Raw genomic sequence first — 27,542 nt, forward strand, 5'->3', positions numbered from 1 at the left:
TACATGAATCCTTTTTCTCCATTGAGTCCTAATGTCCTATTAAAAGCCAAATTACTTATGCATGAAATCGAAAAAAAAAAAAAACAATAGAAGTACATAAAGCTGTATCATATTATTCCAGGTTTTATAGTATACCTGAAAGGAAGTGCTGAATCTAACTCATGGCAGGCCTTGTCAAGCTCAACAAATGCCTCACGTACCTGATCACCAAGCAACAATAGCTGGTTGTGCAGCATAATTAGCTTAAAGATGGCAAAATCTCAAATACAAAAACAGAAATGTTAAACAAATTTTGATATCATTAGTAGAGATATATTATAGCAAAGAAACAAAATGGTACAGTAAAGAAAGGAAATTACAGTTCTTCAAGACATGCTTGATTTGTGGTCAAGCTTGATTAAGAAAATTAATAATTCTACCAAAATTCAAACAATTGATCAACACTGCACAATTAAGATATTGGGTTCAAAATTCATAAAAATGTTATGAAGACTTATCCAAGCATTTAAATTAAAAACATAAAAGTCAAGAGCACATTTGGTCGTTTTGATCTTTCTTTTCTATTTGCTCTGTTTTACCTTATTTCTGTTTTGTTTTTCTTTTCACTTAAAACAGACATTTTGGTTGTGTATTTATTTCTTGTTTTCATAATAAATGCTTTAGAATGAAAACAGTGTTTTCAATTTAAAAAAAAAACACTACTTTGTTTCCCAAAATAAAAAACAAAAGCAGCTAATCAAACGAGTTTCCTAACACAAGTACTTCTTGTTTTAACCGAATATTTAAAAAAAAACACAACCAAGTCCGTCCTATGTATGTGCAATGCATTTTATTAGAATCATTAAAAATGGTCTGCCAATAAATGTTGAAGAAAACTAAACATCATATTTTATTTATACAATTTTGAAAGGAACTACATGAACGCCCAAAAATTGGCCACAACATCATTTCAAGGTTGGAAAAAATCTCATCTGTCTTAACTTACATACTCCCAGGCGGCATGCATCAGAAGGGTGGTAGATAATCCAAACTAGAAGTGATTGGAACTTCGATCAAAATAGGCTCAAAATTAAAGACAAATCTACAGCAAATAAAAACTTTAGTTAGAAGCTAGCTTTCGAGCCATGCAATGACACAATAACTTTACTTCAAGCTCCAATTAAGTCAAAAATCAATATGATTTCAATCAATTTTCAACATCAAACATTCTTATTCTACACTCCAAAAATCAATATTTATGTATGTATATGCATGCACGCCCGAACTCATTCATACATACATGCATAAACATTAAAATCCAATCTCAAGCAAGTTTTATCTGATCCAAACTCAGCTTAATAAAATTCAATCTGACCAGGGAATGGCACATTAGACATCTTAGTGTCTTCAATCCGAGCTCTACTAGAAATTATGATATAGAATTGGAGAATGAAAGACTAAATGGAAACTGTAGAAATTACCTGGGACAATGAAATCAGATTTTCGATGAAATGCATAAAAGGATAATGAGTTTTTCCCTGTTTTCTAAAATTAAATGATAATTAAATTCACTTTAACGTAATAATGTAAAGAACAAATTACAGTTGATTTCAAAACTATAGTGAGATAGTTGGCCTCTGTGGACTAGAAATCAAAGAGAGAAAGAGGTCGAGACTCAAGAGTCCATGTGCTTAAAATTGAAAAGAGAGAGAGAGAGAGAGAGATGGTGAGTATTGGATGAAGAAAGAAAGATTGAGGAATTATAAAATTCCATTTTTTGAACTTAAAGTTAATATCCTAAATCTTTCAATTTATAGGAATATGCAAGCCAATCCAATATATATTGAAATTCAAATTAATTAGAATGATTTACTAACTCTTATCCTAAACATCCAAACAACAATTAAAATTACGGATAAGCATCCCTTAAATAAAAGGAATATTTCCTTGAATTTCTGAAAAAAGGTGGATGGCAATGTAGAACTAGGTGGAGAGAATTTTGGACAATTTTCTAATCTCACCACATCTACTTCTCTCTCCTCGCTCCTTAGTAGGCCCCTTTATTTTGGAATTTTAAACTACAATTTTACAATTGAGCACCCACCGTCTCACAATTCATAAATATATTTTTTTCAATTTGTTTGAAAACCTCCTATGTGAACACTCATTAGATTAGGAGTGTCAATATTGTCAATATTTGACACGACACGAAAACCCGACCCGAATTGGAATTTTCGGGTTAGACCTGACCCGTTTCCAAAACGGGTCGGGTTCGGGTTGACCCTTCGAAACGGGTAGGGTTCGGGTTGACCCAACGGGTTGCCGGGTCAACCCGGAAACCTGTTTGAACACCTGCCCGCTACCCTCCCCCTGCCAGCACGCCCGCTCTGCTGCCCGCCAGCCCGCGCGCCAGGCAGCCAGCCTTCCTGGGTCGGGTCGGGTCGGGTCAACCTGGCAACCTGCCGGGTCGGTCTGGTTCGCATTTCCGACCCGTTTACCTACCCCGGTCAAGTTAGGGTAAACCTGTTTGAACCCGGGTCAGTTCCGGATTCGACCCGAACCCGACCCGTGACCCGAAATTGACGCCCCTACGTTAAATCATTTGATCCTACAAACAAGAGTTCATCTTCTTATGTCTTTTGGATCTGCTCCATTTTTTCCTCCTTGCATTCATAGGATTTCAGCAAGTTAAGATGATTAATTCTCCTTCATTTGATACAAATTAGGAATTTGAATGATACAACTTATGCTTTCAATTAGAAAGAGAGTTCTTGACCCTTTATTAGAATCCTCAAATCTGGCGGTCTTCTCCATCCCCTTCTAAGGTGGAGCAATAAGCCAACTAACTCTATATTTTTTCCCTCGCTTCACAAGGACAATTTTTTTGGTGTCTTCTCAACAGCATGGTATTTCTATCCCACAAAAATTAACTAACCAAAATTATATAGCATACATCTAGCAATACAACTTAAAAGATTATTCATCAATGTAAGATCAGGAGAGAGCAAATATAATAGAAAATTTTTAAGTGAATTGGCAAACATTATTCTTATGAAAGCAACTAAGAGAATAGATCATTGAATTCTTATTAACAAACAACCAAAAATTCTAAGCAAATCTTCAAATTTCTCACAATTTAGATCAAAAATAACATCGACAAGATTATATTTCACCAGAAGTTTGTAGATCAAAAGTTTCTCCCTAGCTATATCACTTACTTGTACATGTAATATGAAGGACAGAACATTATATTCCTTTGTCATTCCTCAATTACATCTTCTGAAAAAGTAAATCTTTTTCAAATCCTCACAATTTGACATTTTAACTGGATATAAATTCTTACAATCATTGAGTTTATAGCATGGCTTTTTGCAATAGTAACTTGATGCTCTAGTGTATTGGTCCTCTATAAGGGAACCTTAAGTCTTCTCTTTTTTTACAATTGAAAGTTGAGATTTCTATACAATGCAAGAAATCATTTTTCCCCATAAGTGTGAAGGATTTTGTAAAGCTCTACTACACATTTCATACAATAACAACAACAAACCTTTATCCCACTACTACACATTTCATAAATAAAAATTTTTCATTTACCAAAATTTCTAAAGCAGTTGACTATTGTATAAATTCCTATTACGCTTCAAATTCTATCATGGGATTCAATTTCTTCTTCATGAATTATGGGATATCAGTAAACTTTTAGCAAAATTTTAAATCTAAATATATAAAGGTCAACAAAACATAATTTTTAAAATGTGAATTTTCCCACATTAAAACAAGTGAGAACAACTTCAAACACACAAATGTTTTTTTTTTTAACTATCAAGATAATCGCAAACCATGATATACAATTCTGAAGCTCAAAACAATTGTTAATTACCTTGGCTTTGATTATTCAATCGAAGTAAGGTGACTCCACTTTTGCTTCTACCTTGAAGGGAGGATATTTTTCTTCTCTCATTTCTATATATTTTCAACTTCTCTTTGATAGACCGGTCCAGCCGGCCCAACACAAAGGCCGGCTCATTACTTACAATAGGCAGAAGCCTACTGTTCCGCCCAACATGGGTCCCGCCCCGCTTGGGGTAGGTTTTGCACTTTGCATCCTAAGTAGAGAGAAAAGGGAGAGTTTAAGTCGAGAAATTTTGAATTATGAGGGCTGTTTAGTCTTTTGGAGGGATTATTTTGCATACTCCAAAGCTCTCTATAAGCCACCTAATGGTCAACAAAAGAGCCAAACAAAATTTCGCAGAGAAGTCCCCGGCGCAAAAGAGTGGTTTTGACCTCCATATACGTATCATATCCAATCGAGTGCACTGGAGAAGGCGACTAGTAGACAAGTCACACAATGAATGTCGAAGCGCCTCGACCGCTATTGAAATTATTCAAACTTCATCTGGTTGCAAAACGGGGCCGCATCAATGCACTTACAACACCGAATTTGCTAAGAAAGAGTCATTCGTGCGTAAATCAATCAAAAATGACATCGAGAATGACTGATGGCAAGCACAATGTTGCATAAAATTACATAAATGACTTCGAATCGTCAAACGGGCTGCAACGATGTGATCAGAGCATCAAATTTACTTAACCCCTCGTAATTGAATCAAACGAAGGCCATTGAGATCGATAGACTACGAACGAAATATTGCGCGACATTGCCAAAACATCACTCGTTCACAAAACGGACTTCGTCGTTACGTCCGGAATGCTGAAATCATATAGAAATGATTGTCATATTGCTTGGGTTTCCATGCGAGTGAAAATACGAATCTACACGAGTTTTGAGGTGCACAAAAATCAATATGCACAAATCATGAGAAAGCTGCACGAGAATCAATTCATAGCTTTCATATTCATTTTAAAATACTATTTGAAGTAGAATATTCATACGTATATAATATTTAAGAATAAAATTAAAATTACTTGCTATATCTACCCTATACCGTATTCAAAATCCTACTCAAATTCCTGTCTCTACCGCCCAATCTTATCTTTAAAAATCTACTGAATACTTCCTTTGCTCCTCTCTTGATTTCTGCATTCATCCCATTGTCCCTTTTCCTGTCACCCGTCACCCTTTCTATTCAACTCCTGCTAGACCCTCATCTCCCTTTGTTCCACGCAAAGAAGTCGAGCTCTATTCCTCTCCTTCACAACCACCATACAGGCAACAGCTCCTTTATTCACTGCAACACAACTCCAAACTCCTCTCAACACTCACGAAACAGCCCCTCCACTTGCAGTCGAACTCCAAAGCCCTCTCCAGCCCGTCACCCCTCTCTTCCCACCGACATGTTGTACTGACCTCCCAACCACCTCCCTCATGTGAACACCAACAAACCTTTTGTTTCCATGCGCACAATAAGCAGACCGCACTCTCCATCTCTCTTCTGTCTTACACTGCAGCTATCCAAATCAACTCCACCCAACCTATTCATCCCACAGCCTTCACGTGAAACCAATCCACCTCACACAATAAATCCTCACATGCTCCAACAGCCTCTCCACCAACTGCAAACTCCCATTTTTACATCTACCCAAACTACCAACAGCTATTAGCCTTCCTAAGCCACTAACATCCTCCAAACTCAACTCAACATTTCCAACCTGCATCAAACCTTCTCCTAAACCCCCACCCAACAGCAGATTTCACTCCACAACAATCACCCTACAATCCAACCGCCGGCTGCTCTCTCATTTCTCCTCCCTAGTACTATTATTATTATTAGTAGAGAGAGAGCGCAAAAAGAGAATTAGAGAAGAGAGTTTTTTTTGTATTTATGACCCCTCACCAATTTCCTCAACAACATCATTTGCCGCTTCCCTCATGCTAAGGTATAACGCTTATATATATATATATATATATATATATATATAGCAAGTGCCTCCCAACCTCCCTTTGTGGGGAGGAGATGCCTAGGTTGCTAAAATTCATATTGAATAGGGAACTTGACTTAAATAAATTGATACGGAGCCAACCATCTATGTTGGGACCAACATCATCTCAAAGCCCTCGGACGTCGAATCATCGATCTGGCCAGGCGGATTTGAAAGATAAGTGCCTCTCAACCTTTCTTCGTGGGGAGGGAACGCCGAGAGGCTGCCGAATTTTTAAGAAAAATAAAAAAAATATATTTTTTTTTTTAAATTAAATCAAATTTAATTAACACGTACCGCGAACAAATTGAAGACCCAAAGACATGTGTCAAGACCATTCATCATCCCAAAGCTCTCGGCCGACGAATCTTTGATCCGGCCGGGGGGATTGAAAGGCAAGTGCCTCCCAACCTCCCTTTGTGGGGAGGAGATGCCTAGGTTGCTAAAATTCATATTGAATAGGGAACTTGACTTAAATAAATTAATAGGGAGCCAAACTTAAATGAATATTTAAAATAAATCATAACTAAATAAAACTTTTAAAATCAAGAAATAGCAGGGAACTTGTAACATGATAGGTTGCCCATAAGCTAAAACGGGAACCTGTAACATAGCGCATCTACGAACACAAGCAGGGTACTTGTTGTAAAAACAACTACTTGCCTACAAAAGAAAACAAGGAGCTTTTTATGAAATTGGTAGTTTGTTTATGAACAATATCAAGGCATATGTAACACCTTACTTGTGGGAAGGAACAAGGGGTTCGTATTATTAATTCATAGCTTGCCTATGGGCAGGGATAGTTGACTTCTAATGAACATATTTATTCTCCTGTGGGCAAAGTGCAATAGACCCATAATGAATATAGTAGCTTGCCTACAAGCGAAGGCAGGAAACTTATTGATAAGGACATCCGACAACGGAGAGTCTATCATAGATGGGGCTGACGATCTACGGCCACCATCGCACCACTTTATTTTTGAGTTGTCATTTGTATTAGATTTATTATTATTATGTGTATTTGATTTATCATCGCAGTTTTTTTCGTTTTTACCCTCACTTGAGGGAGTAGTTGTTTGTAACCCTTAAGGGCGATTTTGTCTTTTATCTTGCTATTGTATTTTGGCTATTTAAAACCCCATCCTCTTCCTTTTGAGGGGATGATTATTATTATGAAAAGAAAAGTATGGACTTGTGTTTTGGGGGAGCTTGAGAGTTCTTATGAGAGTTGAAGTCCCTAGGTCCAAAGTACCACGCATCAGCCGCAGGAAGCACCGGGCTCAAGGTCCAACTCCTTCCCGTCCAAACCGTCAGCCACCACCTCCTTTCCATCCAAACTGCCGACTCTAAGCCCCAAACCGCCGCCCCTAATTCCACCTAGCCCAAAGCTCCACCCCCTCTCATAGCCGCCGACCACTTCCACCCTTTCATTGTATCAAAAATTTCCCTAGTCTTTACTAATTTCCTAAATTAGATCATGATGACTTTGGGAGGACAATTAATTCAAATTTTAATCAATTTCAAATTTAAATTCTTTTTTAAATGACATGAGTTATATTTGGAAAGTATCTCAATCAAATCAATTTAAATTTGAATTCAAATTAAAAGAGATATAGACATTAAATCTCTTTTAATCTAACTTATTTTGCTTGGAAACTATTTGAAATTCCCCGAAACTCCTCCCTACCTTCCTTAGTCACTGGTCATACCCTCTCTCTTCTCTATATTCTACTTCCATTAAAGGTAGTCACCCCCTCTTCCCTCCTCTCCTTTATTATAGGAAAATTAAAATCAAGTTCCCTAATTATCTCCACCATCAAATCTGAACTTAATTTCATAAATTTGATTTGATTCCCTCCTAACAAACAACACAACTCTGAATAAAAAATCAGCCCTCTTCTCCTAGCCTTGGCTGACCACCGAAGCTCCTCCCTCTACATCTCCTCTCCTACGATTGGTACTTCACCTAAGGAAGAAGAAGTAAAACCTCTCCCTCCCAACGACCTTGTTAGGCCTCCTTACTCATGGATGGTTGATCCTGAACATGATCACGGCTTTGTATTCTATGACCAAGGGTTCATTGACATCCGTCGATCTACTTCATCGACATTGACCTAGAGAACGACCTCTCCGTTGAAGATTACGTGGAACGAATCCTCTTCTCCCTTGCCACCGCTATCGATCAACGACAACCTCTCGTTCAGTGGCAACTTTATTCTGAATCCTGACAAATATGAACTCTCTCCCAAATCTTATTTCTTCCAAGTCCCTCTCAATTGTGGCATCATAAAGATCATGAAACCTTTCTCCGCTTAACTAGTTATTAAGAATGAGAGTGAGGGATCTTAAATAGTGACTATTCTAAATGTTAATTAAGGGATTTCTTTTGAAAGCCCCACATTAAGCAAAATCTGATTTGATTGGTTATTTTATGCTCGAAATCTTTATCATGCAATATATTGCTTGAACTAAATCATTGTTTTATTGTTTTCATTCATAGTATAAATTATTGGACGTGACTAATTGCTTTTGCTCTTTCAAAAGCATATAATTTCAAAGGTAAAACATCAACAGACACATTTAGTCTGACATCACTTATAATGATTGTGATACCTCTTTTATGGGCAATAATAGGGGAGTGGCAAAGAGCGATACAATTCACGTGTGAGCAGGAACAGGGAATTGATAGTGTCCATAACTAGCAGGCAGCAATAGGAGATTCAGCAAATGGCGTAACTCACTCACAAGCAAGAGCACGATCTACTAGTGCCTATAGAACAAATATCTCATACAAGCTATGTTGTGAAATGATAACTTGAAGGATGCAAAATAAACTAATAATTGTGCACTTTCTTCTATACACAACAATCAAAATCTAATTCACCTTCAACACACATCACCAGATATGTAACACTCGTATAAGCAGACAGAAGGTGTTTGTGAGCCCATAAATGAAAACTTGTGTACTTTCTAATGATAATCACTTGTGCAATTGATTATATTTAAATATTTGATGCAATCAAAATTAGAGGAAAACTAAGATTGCATAGAAACTAAGCGTCTTCCTTTAAAAATAAGAAGATACACATTAATTAGACAAAATACCTAACAAAAACAACACGAAGGACGATACAACTTTCATTTAGATTAAATCATAAAATAACACCTACGACAAACACAATTTTAGAACATAGAAACACCTAAAACAGCTTTTTTTTGCTTGAGATGAAAGATACAAATGGTGTGATCACTTGCGGAGAGAAGAATGAGATAAGAAGCCTGAGACGAATTCATAGAAGAAGGGGAAGACGGAGAGGCATAGCTTACAAGCTATCCGAAAAACCCTCAGGTTTTAGTTTCCAAAAATCTCTCCATAACATGCTTAAAAACGAGCTCCAAAATAGCCTTTATATAGGTAAAAAGAGGAAACCAAACAGCCCAAACAAACTCCATCCGAACCAACCAGAGAAAGGGAAGACAAAAGGCCAACAGGCGGCTCTAGGAGCAGCACCCGAAGGGACCACACGGGGGACAGGAATGGACAGCCACGGGAACAAGAACAGACGTCCACGGGTCAGGCGGAGAAATCGAAGGCCAAACAGAAGGGGGGGGGAGGAGGAACCCTGACACTCATTTATGAGCCGAAAAGGGCATTTAAACATCATAATGAGCTGAGTTTAGTAGAAGAACACAACAACACACCAAAAGGGGCAACATAACCCAAGACAACCAAGCCCAAACAAGGAAACAAATCATCCCAAAACCAAAGCACATCAATCCCCCCCCTTGCCTGCATTAAATTCTTACGAGGTTAAAAGGGCTCATCTCCTGATGAGAATACTTTAGAATTTTCCAGACACATCCAAATCTTGAATCAAAGCCGCATACTTCTTGAGGATCATCTCTTTTTCTTGCTTGAATTTGGCTTGGAGAAATTGCTTTTTCTTCTCGTATCTTTCCGTACACAAATGCATGTTCATCTTAAGCTTGTATAATTCGTTTTGAAGCGGATCAGTATAATCCATCTGCTCATAGGAATATCTTTTTCAAGAATATTTGGCTTACTCTCTCCAACCTCAGACTCAATTACATCATGTTTTTTTTTCATTTTTCTAAGCACTAAAAAAAACACAAACAACCTAGGATATGCTAACCTAATCTCTGATACCAAATTAATGCAATCAAATTAGAGGAAAACTAATATTGCATAGAAACTAAGCGTCTTCCTTTAAAAATATGAAAATACACATTAAATAGACAAAATGCCTAACAAATAATAGCACGAAGGACGATACAACTTTCATATAGATTAAATCATAAAAAACACTTACGACAAACACAATTTTAGAACATAGAAACACCTAAAACAGCTTTTCTTTGCTTGAGCCGAAAGATACAAATGGGGTGGTCACTTGTGGAGAGAAAAATAAGATAAGAAGCCCGAGACGAATTAATAGAAGAAGGGGAAGACGAAGAGGCATAGCTCACAAGCTATCCGAAAAACTCTCAGGTTTTAGCTTCCAAAAATCTCTCCATAACATGCTTAAAAACCTGCTCCAAAATAGCCTTTATATAGGTAAAAAGAGGAAGCCAAACAACCCAAACAAACTCCAGCCAAACCAACCAGAGAACAGGAAGACAAAAGGCCAATAGGCGGCTCCAAGAGCAACACCCGAAGGGACCACAAGGGGGGCATGAACGGACAGCCACGGGAACAGGAACAGTCGTCCACAAAGCTAATAGTAGGCCTTCAAAGGCTCTTTAGATGAAATGCATCATAAAACATAAAGCTTTATGTTCTTAGCATTTTTACGATAACTTATAATATAAGTAATCGAACCTGATCTTCTGTTAACAGGCAAACAGAGCTAACATGACTCAAATGACAAATATACAAGCTATTCAAATTCTACAACGATGGTCGTGTTGAATGTTTATCTCAACCAAAGGGGACTCTACACTTTCAAATGGCTCCAAATTCTTATGAAATATAAAAATTTTCAAACGACTTCAAAATCCCCGATGATAACCGTGTTGAAAGCAAATATCAACTAGAGGGATTAATTTTTGAATTCGACCAAAACTCCAAGGTTATATATCTATTAATAATATTAATATTTAAAATTAAAATTTAATCATTTAATAATATAAAGCAAAATTCATCCATTCTCTACAACCATTTGGCGAGGGTGATGAACTCGAGGATAACTCTAACTTACAAAGAGCAGATGTCTAGTCATGAATATCACTCAGATTCATTCCAAATATTATTATGTCAGTAAAGACGTGGCATTTATCCTCTAATCGGTGGCTTGACCAGATGGCTCCACGAAGACCATAGCTTGGCCAAACGGCTCTACGTGGTATGGTTATGATTGGTCCCTAATAGGTGGTTTGGCCAGATGGCTCCACAAATAACTTGTGGCTTGACCAGACCGACTCTATGAGGTAAACAATTATGACCACGGCCCTCTAACTTAGTGGTTTGGTCGAACAACTCCACTATCTTATGGTCATGGCTAAAAGACTACATGTTCCCTAATGGATAGTTACAATTGAGCAATAAATCATAGGGTATGAACGATAGGGAAAAAACCTTATGTAAGTTAAGGTTGACTTAAATTCGTACCTTAGACAAACATTCACCCCATATCTACAAGGTACCCTTATACGAAGGAACTCATTTTTGCCGATAAAAATCCTTCGGTAGATTGGGTCAACTACCTCCTCTGATTACGCAGACTAGGGACTATGATGATAAGGGAAGACGAAACCATGGGATCTTGATAGGATTCATCATCATCATCCCCCCCCCATCTTTGCATAGCTTAACTAATTTATCTTAGATATAAACTTAAAAAAACTATACCGACAAAACTATTTTGTATTTTCCAAACCAAACTTAATTTTGATCAATTGGTCCGGATTTGAATGAAACACGATAAATTCTTTAGCAATGAACCAAATAATCATTAAATTAAATAATATGTATTAAGAAGAATGTTAAATAATATTTGCATAAATTTATAATTTTGTCATGCAGAACAACTAATTTTCAAGTTGATTTTTCTGTAACGCTTTTATTTATAGCTCATGGGCTTTATTCATTTAATATTTAAAGGAATTAGCATAATTCAACTTTTTATTTGAGCAATTTTACAAAAGCACAAATAGAACTAAAAACCTAAAACTAAAGAAAGGCAAAATTATAGCCACTAACATAATCTATACTTTAATATTCAAACCAAATCAAACATATCAAAGAGGTAACAACCAAACCAAACTGATATGCCGCCGGCCCAGGAGGGGTCGGCTGGACCGGTCCTAGTTTATTCCATAGGGGGAAAAGCCAGGGAAGGAGGGAGGAAATCATGTGGGCCCCATGATGGGCTTAATGCAATTTTTGGGGGGAAAGATTTGAATGTAAAGGGTGATTAGGCAATTTGTAATCCTCCTTTCATGATAATTAGGGGGAATAGGAGAGAATTAGGGTTATCTTGAATTTGAATGAGATTTCATATCTAAGATTTTCTTGGTTTGGGCTCTTGGCGTTGCCGGAGATTTGGAGAGCCATTCTTCCTCTTGAATTGAAGAACACTTGTATCTTTGCTGATTTTATTCATCTACTAGTAAAATACAAGCTTTTGCTTGTATTTTCTCTCAGTTTTCTCTCAATTTCTCGCTGATTTCCTGTGTTTGGCTGCTGTCCGCTGCTGAAGATCAGCAGTTTTCTTCTTGTTTTACTTCAGATTTGGCTAGGAACTACTTGAAACCAAGTATTTCCTATCAAATTGGTATCATGACTACAGTACCAGTGCTGGCACTTCCAGACTTCAACCAGGTCTTTGTAGTAGAGACAGATGCTTCAGGATATGGGCTAGGGGCAATGCTGATGCAGAATCACAGGCCGATAGCATACTACAGTCAAGTGCTTTCAACCATAGCCAAATTGAAGTAAGTATATGAGAGAGATCTGATGGCCATTGTCCTGGCTATTCAGAAGTGGCGGCCTTATCTCTAGGGAAACACTTTATTGTGCGGACTAATCAGAGGAGCTTGAAGTATCTATTAGAGCAAAGAATGGTGACTGACGGGCAAACTGAGGTGGTAAATCGAAGCTTGGAGACCTATTTGAGGTGTTTTGTGTCTGAAACACCGCATATGTGGGCAAAGTGGCTTCCTTGGGTGGAGTATTGGTACAATACGTCGTACCATTCTGCGTCCCAAATGACCCCGTTTAGAGTGCTTTATGACAGGGATCCCCCACACCTCGTGCACTATGGAAGAGGAAGTACACCGGTGTCTTCAGTTGAGCAGTACCTGGAAGAAAGGGACAAGGTGCTGGAAGACTTAAAGAAACATTTGCTGAGAGCACAATAGATTATGAAGAAGCAGGAAGACTCACACAAAGGGACATGCAAATTGAAGTGGGGGAGAAGATATTCCTAAAACTACGACCCTACAGGCAGAGGACATTGGCGAGGAATGAGAAATTGGCACTGAGGTACTTCGGCCCCTACGAAGTGTTGAAAAAGATCGACGCAGTGGCGTGTCGATTGAAGTTGCCCCCATCAGTCACCATACATCCAGTTTTTCATGTATCACGGTTGAGAAGAGCGATTGAGAGCATGTAGCTGGTACGGACTTACCAGTGACACTGACTGAGGAATTGGAAGTGATATTAGAGCCTCTGGAGCTTGCAGGAGTAAGGTCAGATAAAGATGGCAACAAAGAAGTGATGATCAAGTGGAGGAGCCTTCCCGATTTCGATGCTACTTGGGAGCCAATGGAAAGAATGAAAGAGCAATTCATTTCCTTTCACCTTGAGGACAAAGTGAGTTTTTGGGAGGGGAGTATTGATATGCCGCCGGCCCAGGAGGGGCCGGCTGGACCGGTCCAGCCTGGACCGGTCCTGGTTTATTCCAGGCGGGGAAAAGCCAGGGAAGGAGGGCGGAAATCATGTGGGCCCCATGATGGGCTTAATGCAATTTTTTTGGGGAAAGATTTGAATGTAAAGGGTGATTAGGTAATTTGTAATCCTCCTTTCATGATAATTAGGGGGAATAGGAGGGGATTAGCGTTATCTTGAATTTGAATGAGATTTGAGATCTAGGTTTTTCTTGGGCTCTTGGCGTTGCCGGAGATTTGGAGAGTCGTTCTTCCTCTCGAATTGAAGAACACATGTATCTTTGCTGATTTTATTCATCTACTAGTGAAATACAAGCCTTTGCTTGAGTTTTCTCTCAATTTTCTCGCAATTTCTCGCTGATTTCCTGTGTTTGGCTGCTGTCCACTGCTGAAGATCAGCAGTTTTCTTCTTGTTTTACTTCAGATTTGGCTAGGAACTACTTGAAACAAAGTATTTCCTATCACAAACCAACTCTATAAGACCAATTTGTTCAATCTTTCCATTTTATCCAAACACCACACATCACAAATTATAGCCTCCTTCACTGTTAATGTAAAAGGCCTATAGAGTTTATTGTGACACCCTTGCTTCATCTCAGAACAACCAATTATTAATTCCAACTTCCAAGAAACTTTCTCAATCCTTGCGAGGTATAGAGCAATGGACCCACTTTTCCTTGACATTTCTTAGGAGGTTGTCATGGCTCAATGTCATCTCCCTTTAAAATAGCGATTTAGAGCGATATAAAAATTCAATGGGATTGTTGATGCTTAGATTCAATGCCAGTATAACAAGGATTGAAAAGCCATAAAAAATAAATATACAACATTAAAGGCATCAAAATCACCAAAATGGACTTTGATGAAAGAACTTTCTCAGTATTTCTAGAGAAAAAACGGGTGTAATAAAGTCAAAATGGGGTCAAGCAAAGTTGTTTTATATCCTTCTAAACTCAAAAAATGGAGAGAAAAATCCAATAAAAGCATAATTAACAATGAAGGTGACCATAAAATGTGTTGTCCTACAATATGATCCATAGACCATAGATCATATAATTTTGTCATTATAGAAATGAGCCATAAACATAAAAAAATATGGTATGGTTCATAGACCGCATATAATGTTCTTTATAAAACCTTCAAAATGAAGTTAAAAATTTAAAAAAATGGACAAAACAATTCATATACTATTTAGGTGTGTCCATATCAGTCCAAAAATTTTTAAGTACATAAATTAGTCTCTCAACTCATCAAATCTAAACTAAGTTGGTAATTTGATCAAACCTTCAACTTTATCATTTCTTTAAACAAAAATTAGTAAAAGAAAGCTCTCCATGAGAGAATTTTGACTTTTTAGGGTCAATCTCATAAGTTTGAGCTGCTATTAAATAGCAAGATCTTAACCTCCTCTTTTGTAGATTTTTTATACACGCTCAAAACTATTTTCTTAGTTTTTTAGTTTTGTCTAGATGCTCTAACATTAACAGTTAAGCTTATTAAAAGCGCACTTCTTCTGCAAAGCAAAACGAAGCGATTAGGATCCGCTTAGCCTCTAGTTCAAGCGGTAGTGCAGTACCTGTGTGTGATGTGGGCGCTATGTGCATTCAAGCACTCAAAGAGTTTGCACAAAGGATACGAAGCGCATTAGCTTTGGCTTGGCTTGATTTTTTTAAAACCGGTTTGTTTACTTATATAAAGCTTCACTGAGCCTCAACCTGCCTAATGCCCAACACAGAAACCTTGGTCCTCAACATGTAGCAACAGCAATCTTTCCCTCGACTAAACCCAGGAACTTCCATATAGTAGTCGTTACCTCCACCTACAATGACCCAACAACCGGGAACACAAAGCCCAAGGTTTAAGTGGTTTGTGAACATTTCTAAATTAATTTTAAATAAATATAATCTCATTTGAAAAAAAAAAATAGTTTAACAAAATTTATTTTAAGAGGATATATAATAGGATTAAACTTTAAATAATAAATTAAAATTGTAAGATAGATAATTATTTATCAAATACATGAATAATTATAAATGAAAAATGTGATAGATTTAATACTTTGGTTGAATTGCTAGGTCATCATACTAATCAAATGAATTTATTAAAACATTAAAAATGTGGAACAAAAATTTTATATTAAATTTATTTGGGTTTTATAGCATATGTGTAATGCAATTTAAGTATGGTTGGCTCACACGTGAGGATAAATTTCACTTAGAACCATACAAAGTTAATATCTGATTCAAGTACATTTATTCTGATCTATGATGCACCTACACTTCTCCTCAAAGAGGCGTGGAGTGTCCGACACCGTATCAGACACGACACTCATTCGACACTCCTCCGACACATGTCGGACACGCTAAAAACGTGTCCGATTAAAAAAATATTAAAAACAAATTGGACACGCGTGTCCGACACGCGTATCTTCAATATTTTATAATTTTTTAAAAATATAATTTCTTATATTTAGCGAGATTTAAACTAAATTTCTTATTTCCTATCCACAACACCAAATCAATGTCTGCATTTAATACCCATTCATCGAATATTCTCATTTTCATTTCTCTTTGACAGTGAAGGTATTTTCATCTCCTCTCATTTTGCACAATTACAAATCTTTATCTTGTTGAACCAGAGTTGAAAGCAGTGATATTCAATGATGATGATGTTGAAGACCAAAAACTAACCTTTAAAGCTAATCCTACTAGTTGAAGCTTGAATGCTTGATGTTGTAGTAAGTGATTATTTGCTTATATTTTTGTGGTTGTACTAGATATTTTGTACTAATATTTTATATTATAAGCTAGACAAGTTATCATGTCATTCATTTATTATTGTTTGTCATTTTTAATTTGATATTGCATTAATATATATACACTATATAAAAAAAAATGTATTGTCGCGTCCGCGCCGTACCCGTGTCATATATTTTCAAAAAAGGTCGTGTCTGTGTCGTGTCGTGTTGTCGTGTCCGTGACCATGCATCATAGATTCAGATAGAGAGACAAATAAATGTATATCTCAAGCCAAGAGGCACCATATTGATCTTTATGAAGCATCCAATAAAAATAATATGACATAATACAAGAAAGTGACTTCAGATGTACAAGAGGAGTTGATTGCTTATAAAAATGAAACAAAGTTTATGTATAGAAAATATAAGAGGGTGGTAGAAATCACTGAAACGGATGTTCAAAGACCCATACATTGTGGTAGGAGATCATTTGAATCAAATTATGAAGCGGGAAGCATCAATGCACCCAAAAAAAGTCAAAGGATCATTTCCTATATCAAGAACCTGAATAATACGTTGTATGAAGAAAAAATATGAGACAAATGCGAACAAAGGAAAACTTCGATAAGAGAAATAAGTGACAGAACTATACAATACATAGTTGGATGGTTGTATCAAGTGGGCACCCATTTCAATGCAGCAAAGTTGGATAGTTTTGATCATATGGAAGAGACTTACACAATATGGACAAGGTCTTAGACCACCTTCGTATTATTTGTTGTGAGTTCCTCTGCTTGAAAGAGAAATGCATGCGACTATTAAGAATGTGGAGGATCACAAAAAAAAAAAAAAAGAGGGGGTGCACTCTTATGTTAGATGGGTGGACCGACAATAGAGAATAGTCTACTATTATTATTTTTAGTTAATTCATCATCTCGTACAAAATTCTTAGATTCTATAGATGCATCTGAATATTAGAAGACTACATTGAAGCTACTTGAACTCCTTAAAGCACGAATAGAGAAAATTAGAAAAGATCATTTGCTCCAAATGATTACATATAACCACTTTACATATATTCTTGGAAGTTAATAATTTATAGTATTAAATGTAGACATTTAATTTTATCTCCTTAATGCATATAGCTTAAGTTTTTTTAGGTCAAATGCTTATGAAGAGTATGAAGAGTATGGAGCCCATGCACTGGACACCATGCGCCGCCCATTGCATTGATATGATATTGGAGAATATTAGGAAGTCTACTCAACTAAAAAAAACACGGTCAAAAAAGATTTAAAGTTAACTGGCCATGTATATAATCACAATTATCATTAACATAATGAAAAAACATATAAGCGGTGCAAAATTAGTGAGGCGGGGCATAACTCATTTTGCTACTTCCTTTCTCATTCTTACAAGCATATATAAACCAAAAAAAAATAATTAAGGCGTATGTTTGTCTTTAAAGATTTGAACAAAATTTAGATTAAATGTTGACTACAACGGAAAGAAGTAAATGAGAATATTCTCAAGACGTCATTTGGGAATGATGTGAAAGACGCATTAAAGATTAAAAACACATCAGTAAAGATGTTGATATTAGTAAATGGTGACAAGAGATCAGCTATAACACATATTTATGATTCAATGTACAAAGTGAAATATGCAACTAGTGGTGCATTTGGAGGAGATGAAAAGAAGTACGAGCAACTCTTTCATTTCATTGATGAGTGATGAAAATGTCAACTCCGGCAACCATTGCACCAAGCTGGCAACTATCTTAATTCAGAATTTTTATTTACAAGAATAAATCTACAATAAAATGAAATAGACAATTGATGAAAGGCTTATATCCAGTTATTAGTCGATTAGTGGGAGAGCTAAATGATAAAATGACCATAGATCATGAACTCTCTATGGGGCTGTTTGGTTGCCTGAAAAAGAAATGCAGTCTAAACTAAATGCAATGTAAAGTAAATGTGTTGTATTCCGAATAGGCGAATACTTTGAAGTCTGCAAAATAAACGCAGGAGAAATGTTTCCCTTGTTTGGTTAGGTAGATCCAGAGTAAAGTAAAAGCGATTTTTTTTTAATAATTTGAAAGAAATCATGAATATGAATACTCGTGCATAGAAATGTTTCCACTTTTGGGTGGTATACCAATTAGCATCCATGTAAAAAAAAACTGTTCTCTTTTGCAGCTGTTTTTGCATGAACTTGCCCCTGTTTCTATGATACTATGGACTACATTTGGGAAAATTTTTGTTAATATGGTTTAGTTAAAAGTAATTTTATTGTTATTCTATGATATTATTATTATAGATTGCAAATAAATTTTAATGATTTATTTTTGTATTGCATTGACACATTTTTCATGCATTTTAGACTGCATAATGATCTTTATAATATATAACCATAAACTCAACATGGTTGAAAGGAGAAAAATATAGATGACGTTGGCCTCATTGTAAATTAGATGAATAGGAAATGAAGCACCGTAAGAAGGTGCAGGGCGCTTCTCCTGCTCTTGGCAGATTCCATCATTTGAGCCTAAATTGGCAGTAACTGTAGATGATTCATTTCTGATTATTCTTACACACCAATTGTTGGCTCTTCTTTCTCTAATCTTCACGCTCGTTATCCCATGTTTCTTACCAATTCATTTAAAGATTTCAAGATCAATGGTTTCAAAAGTTTGGATTATGGACATTTTACATGTGATTGTAGAAATGTTGTTAATTGTTTTGGTAGTCATAAGATGGCCATAGATTGATCAATTGTTTCAAAGAAACTGGTCAAGACTCCCAAAAACATCAATCAGTTAATCTTCAAACAATTCCAAACTACATCAATCAGTTAATCTTCAAACCATTTCAAACTGGTTTCAATATCCACATACTTCTCAAAAATAGATTTCCAACAAGGCACCTCTCCTGCAAACTCCTACCAGCTTATTCATCCATGCAACCCAAATTATCTTTCCCAACCATTCAGTTCAGTATACAACATACGCAATCCTAAACCTGCACACTTCTAATGACAGATCAAAGCTCCACTAAGTGAAATCCGAAATTCGATGCTCGAATTACTAGCAAGAAGCGCAGCAGGGAAAAAAATAACAAAAAACCATCTAATATTGGAGCTTCCATCAAGGAATTACTAAAAAGAAAACTAAAACGTCGGCGATTAGAACCTTAGACGTGTTTCGGTAGTGAGTCCATGAGCCCCAGGCCGAGGAATAAGGTTCGCCGATATTGTATAGAAAATCTTTTAGTCCCACGCCAGATCCAGCCACCACCCCCTTAAGAAATTTGAGCATTTCTTAGGTTGATAGGGTTACCAATGGTAGATTCATATGCAAATCGACAGCGCGATCTGGGACGGAGAACGAGGAGCAAGAGCCTTCTTGGCATTGCTCTCTTGCGAAACCCCGACGGCGGCGTACACAATGAGGATGAGAAAGATCACAAGGGGATCCATGAAGGCTGTTATACCAGTCTCCTCGTTCTCTTCTCCATTAAACCAACAAGGACAAAGTAGAAAACAGCGGCGACAAGCAAGGCCCGGACGAGTGTCGTTGAACTACTCGAGGACCTGCACCCAAACGATGGGCTGGAATGCTTATCAAGCTCGTTCCATCCATATTCCTTGCGCCGCTGTTGTACCTCGTCGGATAGGAGATCGCAATCGGAGGACTTCGGACTAGAGAGCCGGAGAGAGAGTGGGAAGAACTGAGAAGAAGAGAGAACTTTTAAGCTCTGTTTCCGCGAAACCATCGCGGTAGGCTGGTTCTCGCGCGAGAGAATTTCAAACCTGCTCAATTTGAGCGGCTTTCGAAGTCGCACGATGGGGCTCCTCTAATACACCGTTAATGCTTCGAATGACTTCCTTCTGTTCCGCTCAAAATTATTCAAACAACCTAATTTAAGAAATGCATGTAATTACATTACTTTACCCTCCTAATTCTATATACCAAACAGCCCCTATGTCTAACCATGTGTGTCCCCCATTTGCAACTAAATTTGTTATCCGCAATTAAGAAAAGAAATCTCCAAATATAATCAATTAAAATTTCTATATAGAATTTTGAACTTTATATTGACTAAAGGATTTATGATTGATATTATAATTTTAATTCAGCAAAATGATGGCAATCATGGCATCAGCTGCAACTTTACAAAAACTGGCCAATAGATTTTAGGATTGAAATGCAGGTTGTTGGATATGAGAGGAATTATAGTGTCGTCACAGATAAATTTTAAATATACGAAATAATTCATTCCTTTTATACATTTCATTATGACCTTTTTCTACATATTTATACAAAGAAGAGAAATTGGTTAAAACAAAAATGCTTTAATGATTTGACGTTCATCAAGTACAAGTAAACTTGAAAAAAGAATGTACAATTTCAAACATGTTATTAATCCAATCAGTTTGGATTCTGTTGATGAAAGTTATGAGTAATTAATTTGGAAAATGATTGATGCTAGTGAGCAACGGTTCGGCAATGAAGATTTTACTTGAAAGTAAATTGAAGAGACACCAAAAGAAGTTTATATGTAAGATATAGTGAGTCAAGATAAGAGGGGTTTCATCCACAATAAGCAGTAGTTTATCTCAACTTGCATCCACTTCTATTGTCAAAAAAACTCAAGAAGGAGAAGAGAACAAGATTTTGAAGATGAAAAAATTCTACTTGAAAGAGAAAGAGATCATGCGAATGAAAGAGAGGATTATGACTAATAAATTCCCTTTGGCTTGTTTTATGAAACCTTTTGACTTTATGCACTTAAATTTAGCTTTTCCTATGAAATAAATATATTTTTATGCAATCTTGAAATTTCTAATTTTCACATCAAACTACTACGCTAGTTTTAAACTTGTAATCATTTGTTAATTTCTATGCATGATCAAATTTGTTAGAAACTTCAATTTGCAAGTTTTCTTTCAAAGTATGTTTTCAAATCAAGTATGTATTTAACATTTCTTTCCAATTTTATATCAAAATCTAAGCCATTTATCAACTACAGCATGTTATAGAATTATAATTGAATGGTTTCTTATATTTATATAATTTATGAGCGCTTTAGTTAATTAAAATGTGACTTCCCTTTACTCTTTACAATTTGAAGTAACAAAACATTTGCGTATTGCATTGCACTTTACTTCCCCCTTCACACTTTGCGCTTTGATAATATTGTAAATAATGTAAACATTTATCATCCTTTCTTATTCTCAGAAGTTGCCAAGTAAATTACTTTTCTTTTGACATATTTAGTGTATTCAAAAGCTTCCCTCTACTAAAATCAGTCCAAAGAAACCGCAAAGTCGACAGTAAAAAAAAAAAGTCAATATTTAGTGAATTTAAAGACTAAATTGAACATGAAAAAAAATTAGGATTAAAGGGGACACACATAAAAATTCTAGGAACAATTTTGGTTATTTACTTCAAAAAATCCATTGTATAATACAATAGTTTTGAACCATAAATACAAGCCCCTATAAACATACCAAGAGAGACTATGAACTCTGATAGTAGATCAGACTGCCACCCACTATGCTCGTAGAGTTTCATGTCATTCTATGGGGCTAATCAATGTCATGTCGGTGAGCTTCATCTAACATGAGAAGGTATGAAGTTGGCTTCCTCACTATGAACCATTGAACAATGATCAATCAGCTAATTTGAGGCCATTAAGGCATGACTCAAGCAGACTACAACAATGGACCTCAAAATATTATATCAATGATTTGATGAGGTTAACGTATCACATATTTTTATGGAGGGAATATTCCAAGTGAGTGACAAGCATCAACAGAGGTGCATATTTCATTATATTGGTTGGAAGATTCTCTAGTTTTGTATTTTATAGGACTCGATCATTATGACTAATCAACTTTTACACATTACCTCTACTAGGGCAGCATTGCAACAACATTAGACACTTTCTATAAGCCTAAAACACTGAATTATTATTTACAAACTAACCTAACCTACATTACAAACTACCGAAAAGGTTCCTCACAGTGACCCCTTCCCTCAATAGAAAATATGCTGGAAACATAAAGATGCTTTTATCAATTTTGAAGATGGAAATAAGTAGTTGTTAAGCTTTTATTTTTGTAATACTCCTGCACATCAACAGATGTTTCCTAATGAGCTTAAATAAATGGAAGAATGATTTTTATCCTTAGTTTTCCTTTAATGTTCTAATCTCATTCAATTTTCTTAACAAAAGCAACTAAAGCAAAGAAGAAATTCAAGGTTAGCCCACCATAAAGAGAGGTGGATTGAAGTGTGATAAGGCACTATACACTAAGCATAAATAGTACAACCTTAATTCATAACCACCAATGGTTTCATTTGTTATCTGGATATCAAAAAACTACTAAATTTTCATTGAGAAATAAATACAAGGGTTTCAAGTAAGGTAAGTCAAAATTCCCACCTATCACCTCCTCATTTATCCAAAACTAATCCACTAATTGGGATATCATATCTAAAAATAGCAATCAAGGAGTTAGCTCATTTTGAATATCTAATGAAAACTAATCAAATCCAAATTGCTATAGATTCCATCTTAATCCAAGACGTAGCATTATTAAGATAAAAGCTTATTAGATATTATAACTTCTATTAATGTTAGTTATTGCTTAACTAATTCAAATTTGTAATAACTTCATATCTCATTAACATCTTTTTCTCAATGCCATCAAATCAATTCCCATAACTTGCTCTCATGCTATTTCAAAGTTAAAATAAAAAACACGTGAAGATCATCTCTTTACTCTCATATTATTTGCCTTCGCATAAAAATGGTTATCAGTTGAAATTCCCATATAAACCAATTTGCTATTGATTAGATTTTACCCATCCTTTGTTCCATCAGCCTCTCAAAACTTAATTTTACAACTCATAAACTTTATATCTTGCTACAAAGTTTTTAACATACGTTCAATTATTAAAAAAATAGTACCAAAATGCTTCAAATAATTTGGCATCATCATATCTTCAGGCTTTTAACTTATGTATTTTTTGAAAGCTCGCTCATTGAACACCATCTTTATTAGGGTTATCCCTTCTCATAAATCCAACATAACTATGTATTCTTGTTAAGGCTTGAGTTAATGTAAATAATTTGCATTACTTCATTCCATGTTAACATTGATCTAGCCCCCTTTCCTTCAACCCCTATGAGATAATTATATCATCCTCCTTTTTGATGCAGTTGTAAAACTCTCTTAATGCTGATCTTTTATAAAAATATCCTTATTTCTTTCATCTACTTGTTAACTACAGTCTTCATTTCACAAACACATTGCTTTTATAGGATTGCATGTACTTTGATACAATACTGGTTGAATAAGGGCCATACAAACAGGGTGGAAATTTGAGCCAGACAAAAGAGGTGAAGGAAACAAGGCATCAATGTAAATATATAGACTTTCACCTGTATCAAAGGAAGCAATGCAGCTAACAATGGCGGTGTTGAATGAAGAGCACGGCGCAAATGTTTCACTGCATCTCTGTACTTCTCATTGGCCAACTTCCTGTAGAGCAGTATTGACTGAATCGGATCCTCTGTCAAAAGTTTCAGTTGTATAGGCAACAATCTTTTGTCCAGTCCTGATAGAGAACAAGAGACAAATGTCCAAATTAGCCCATAAATAAGGAATATTCAAATAACATGGCAAAGTTTCATACATAGCATCATCTTTAATGATTGTACATAAAGGTATAGTTTGGCTAACCAAAATCATGGATGCAAAAAATTTTCATATGCATGATGGCAATAGAATAAACACCAACGCATGGTAAGATCATGGATATAATATATTACACAACTGATCAATCTAGTACAGATGGAGTTAAATTTCAAAAATGTGTGTTCCAAAGTGCATGATGATTGGCCAAAAGCTGATTTTTAGTGTAAATTGGTTCCCACTTTATGCTGATGTTGTTGCAACCTTAATGGATGTAGAAGCATTCACATGCATATCTAATTTAATTACACGTCACATCCTAGTTCCAAACAATTTACCTGTTCGGAACTCACTACGGATTATGAAACAAAGAAAAAGAGTGCAATTCCTATTTAATGTAATACATATTTGTATGGTTCTAAAACTCTAAATACCAATATAAGAGACCAATGCCATGTTTTAAGATATTTCTTGAGTCTCACAATTTTTTAACAACAAAATCTATTTAGGCATTAATTCCATATCCAGAAAATTTTGAAAATAGCAACAATAAGCATCATCAAGGAAAAAAATGGGATGCAGAAGGCAAAACTAACCGGATGCAAAATAGATGGATGTGTTAACAAAGTTATCCTGATTTATGGGGAGTCCTCTTTCTTCTTCATCGCATTGGCTTTCATCACATTGGCTAATGTGGCCCTGTGCATTAAAAGCATCAACAGAATTTTTTCTTGGCACATCATATTTTCCTACCATAAAGACTTTCTCATTGCCAACTGAGCTTTCTGAAGAACATTGAAAAGAAGCTTTGGAATTCTCAATATCAACAGCATCATGACCATTTGAACTTTCACCAATTTCAGTTTCCTGGAAGCCATCAATCAAGGTCAATCCAAATGCATCTGATGATGTCTGAGCATCAAAACCCTTTATTTGCATCTCTTCAGGTAAATCAGCATACCAGAGCTGATAAAGTATCAATCCATGGATCAAGTTTATGAACGGCTCGCATCCAAATTCCTCAGTAAGAAGACTGAAAAGAAACAGTATGTTTAATCTATACTATATCAATTTTTGTCTCATTAACTATTATCAAAAAAAAGGCAAAATCAGTAAAAGATATGATGACAGGGTAAAGTCAATAATAGCAATAAATTCCATGTACTGTTATATTTCCAACAAAATAAATCAATAAATAAATTAACAAGAGAGGTGAAATATGGAAATAAAGAAATTTCCAAAAAGTTGATAAGATTTGAATTTTGCTAATGAAAGCCAGAAACTTGGGTGAGAGAATAGAATAAGTTATAAAGTTGTGGATAGGATGTTTAGTGCAACTTCTTACGCCTTTTCTTAAGGCAATAGATTTTTCTAGACCATTACAGAAAATATCATTACTAAATACTTTAGTATCCTCGAAAAATGTGTGAAACACTTCCTCTGCCATACTTTCTCAGGGTTGACTACATAGGGCTCAACAAAAACGGAGGTTGTCATGATACCCTTTCTGCTGCATCTATTTTATGAATAAAATATTTCAGCAATGGTTGCAGAAACTCATCTCTAGAATAATACAGCATGTTATATATTTTGCTTATAGAAAAGATCAACATTACAATTGAAGCAAACATATGGAAACAAAAGCACCTGCTTCATATTAAAACATAAGCAATTAGTAGGAAAAAAAAACAGCATGAACTTATGCACAACCCTCAAAAGCATGATAATGCACCTTAGAATCAATGCATCAATAATAAAACAAGAAACAAAATATGAAACTAGGGAAACAAGGTTTTACTGCATCATATGAAGACAATTGATAAGAATGTAATGGATCCTTACAATCTTGTGTGAGAATGTGCCTCTGTAAACTTCCCTTGAGTGAGATAAAATAGTGTTAATTCCAGCTGAAGTAAGTGTATCTGCTCAATAACAAGAAGATGCATCAAAATAATAGAGATTACAAATATTCAAACACCTAGAACTATATTTCATGCTGTTTCATTGAGTATAGTTTGTTTATTGATTTCCACAAGATTTTTCAAGATTGCAACTGCAAAAGAAAAAAACGAGACATGAAAACCAATCAATATAATTACCTTCTCATTCCCTTTCATGGATAATTTACCAAACCATATTTCATAAGTGGATTTGATCAAATTATGGTAGCTTCTATTCCAACAGAACCGTTTCTGAAGCTCCATAGCGATCTAAACGGAAGCGCCACGTGCTCATCAGTAATATAACCCTACCCACACCAGAAATAATCCAAAACAAATAACAAAAACAAGAACCAAACTTTTGACAAACCATGAAGTTTTTCCGGTCCTCCGACGGAGAATAGTAAGAAGGGTAACTCGCGAACAGGGTGCTCAAAACCGCACTGGCCTCTCTCCACTGGTGGCCAGCAGCTAACCGGTCGAGGAGACGGTCCAGCCTTCGGTGGTTTATGCCGCTGACGGCCCACAGCTGCTGCTTCCGTAACATCCAATGGCCTCCACTCTCCATCCGAAGCTTCAAACAAGCGGAAGCGGCAGCTCTGGCAGCAAGGGGCTTGGCTTTTCGAGTTTTAAGCTCTTTCTCCTCGTTTTCGAATGCGATTTTAGGGCTTGTTTGGCATCGTTGATCATTTACATGGCCTTCATCAGTTTTCGGCTCCCTCCTCACTGAGGCGTTCGCGTGAGCAGTAGAATTGGCTGGCTGCGCCGCTTTCGCCATGTATTTTGCAGGTGTACGGGGCTGTTTGGTATCGGATTTACAGCGGGATTTAAGTCGGATTTACGCTAAATCCAACCAAACGGTTTTTGTGCGCGCGTTAAATCCTGGCGATGGGTAAATCCCGGAATTAAGGATTTACGGCTTAAATCCAGGATTTACTAAATCCCTCTGTTCGGCGGATTTGTGGGAATTGACCGAAGAAGCGCGCGAAAGGAAGAAAGTTACCTTCACAGCCAGCGAGCTCCCGTTGTTGCTTCCGATCAAAATGACGTAACTCCCGATCCGACAGGAAGGGAGAGTCGTCGAAAGAGCGAAGTCGAACAGCCACGAAGGAGCCTAAGAAGCGACGCTTGCAATCGCTACACCTCCTGCGAAGCAACGAAGCGAAAAGAGAAGATTCAAGGCAAACCCTAGACGCTTCTACTTTATTATTGATTAACTTAATTAATATAATTTAAAATATTAATAATTAAGTATATTAAATAAATAATTAATAGTATAATTAGTCCATAAATTAATTATTTATATTAAATTAATTAAATAATTAGTAATGTAATTATAATTAGCTTAATTAATATAAATTAAAATATATTATTAATAGTGTAAATAATAA

At 36.1% G+C, this 27,542-nt stretch overlaps 1 protein-coding gene across 3 annotated transcripts in view; it reads right to left on the reverse strand.

Moving 5' to 3' along the window:
• Positions 1–27,333, reverse strand: part of LOC110095089 — a 32,879-nt gene extending 5,546 nt beyond the window's left edge. For all 3 annotated transcript variants that reach the window (XM_020820472.2, XM_020820471.2, XM_028698915.1), the window contains exons 1-6: positions 26,522–27,333; positions 26,311–26,421; positions 26,054–26,133; positions 24,808–25,244; positions 23,959–24,134; positions 136–221 (exon numbers count right to left, since the gene is read on the reverse strand). In XM_020820472.2, the coding sequence (XP_020676131.1) occupies positions 136–221; positions 23,959–24,134; positions 24,808–25,244; positions 26,054–26,133; positions 26,311–26,421; positions 26,522–26,929 (1,298 nt within the window). In that variant the 5' untranslated portion in view covers positions 26,930–27,333. The remainder of the gene's footprint in view (positions 1–135; positions 222–23,958; positions 24,135–24,807; positions 25,245–26,053; positions 26,134–26,310; positions 26,422–26,521) is intronic.
• Positions 27,334–27,542: the final 209 nt, after the last annotated feature.

This window comes from Dendrobium catenatum, unplaced genomic scaffold, assembly GCF_001605985.2.
Source record: "Dendrobium catenatum unplaced genomic scaffold, ASM160598v2 fragScaff_scaffold_1179, whole genome shotgun sequence".
NCBI lineage: Eukaryota > Viridiplantae > Streptophyta > Magnoliopsida > Asparagales > Orchidaceae > Dendrobium > Dendrobium catenatum.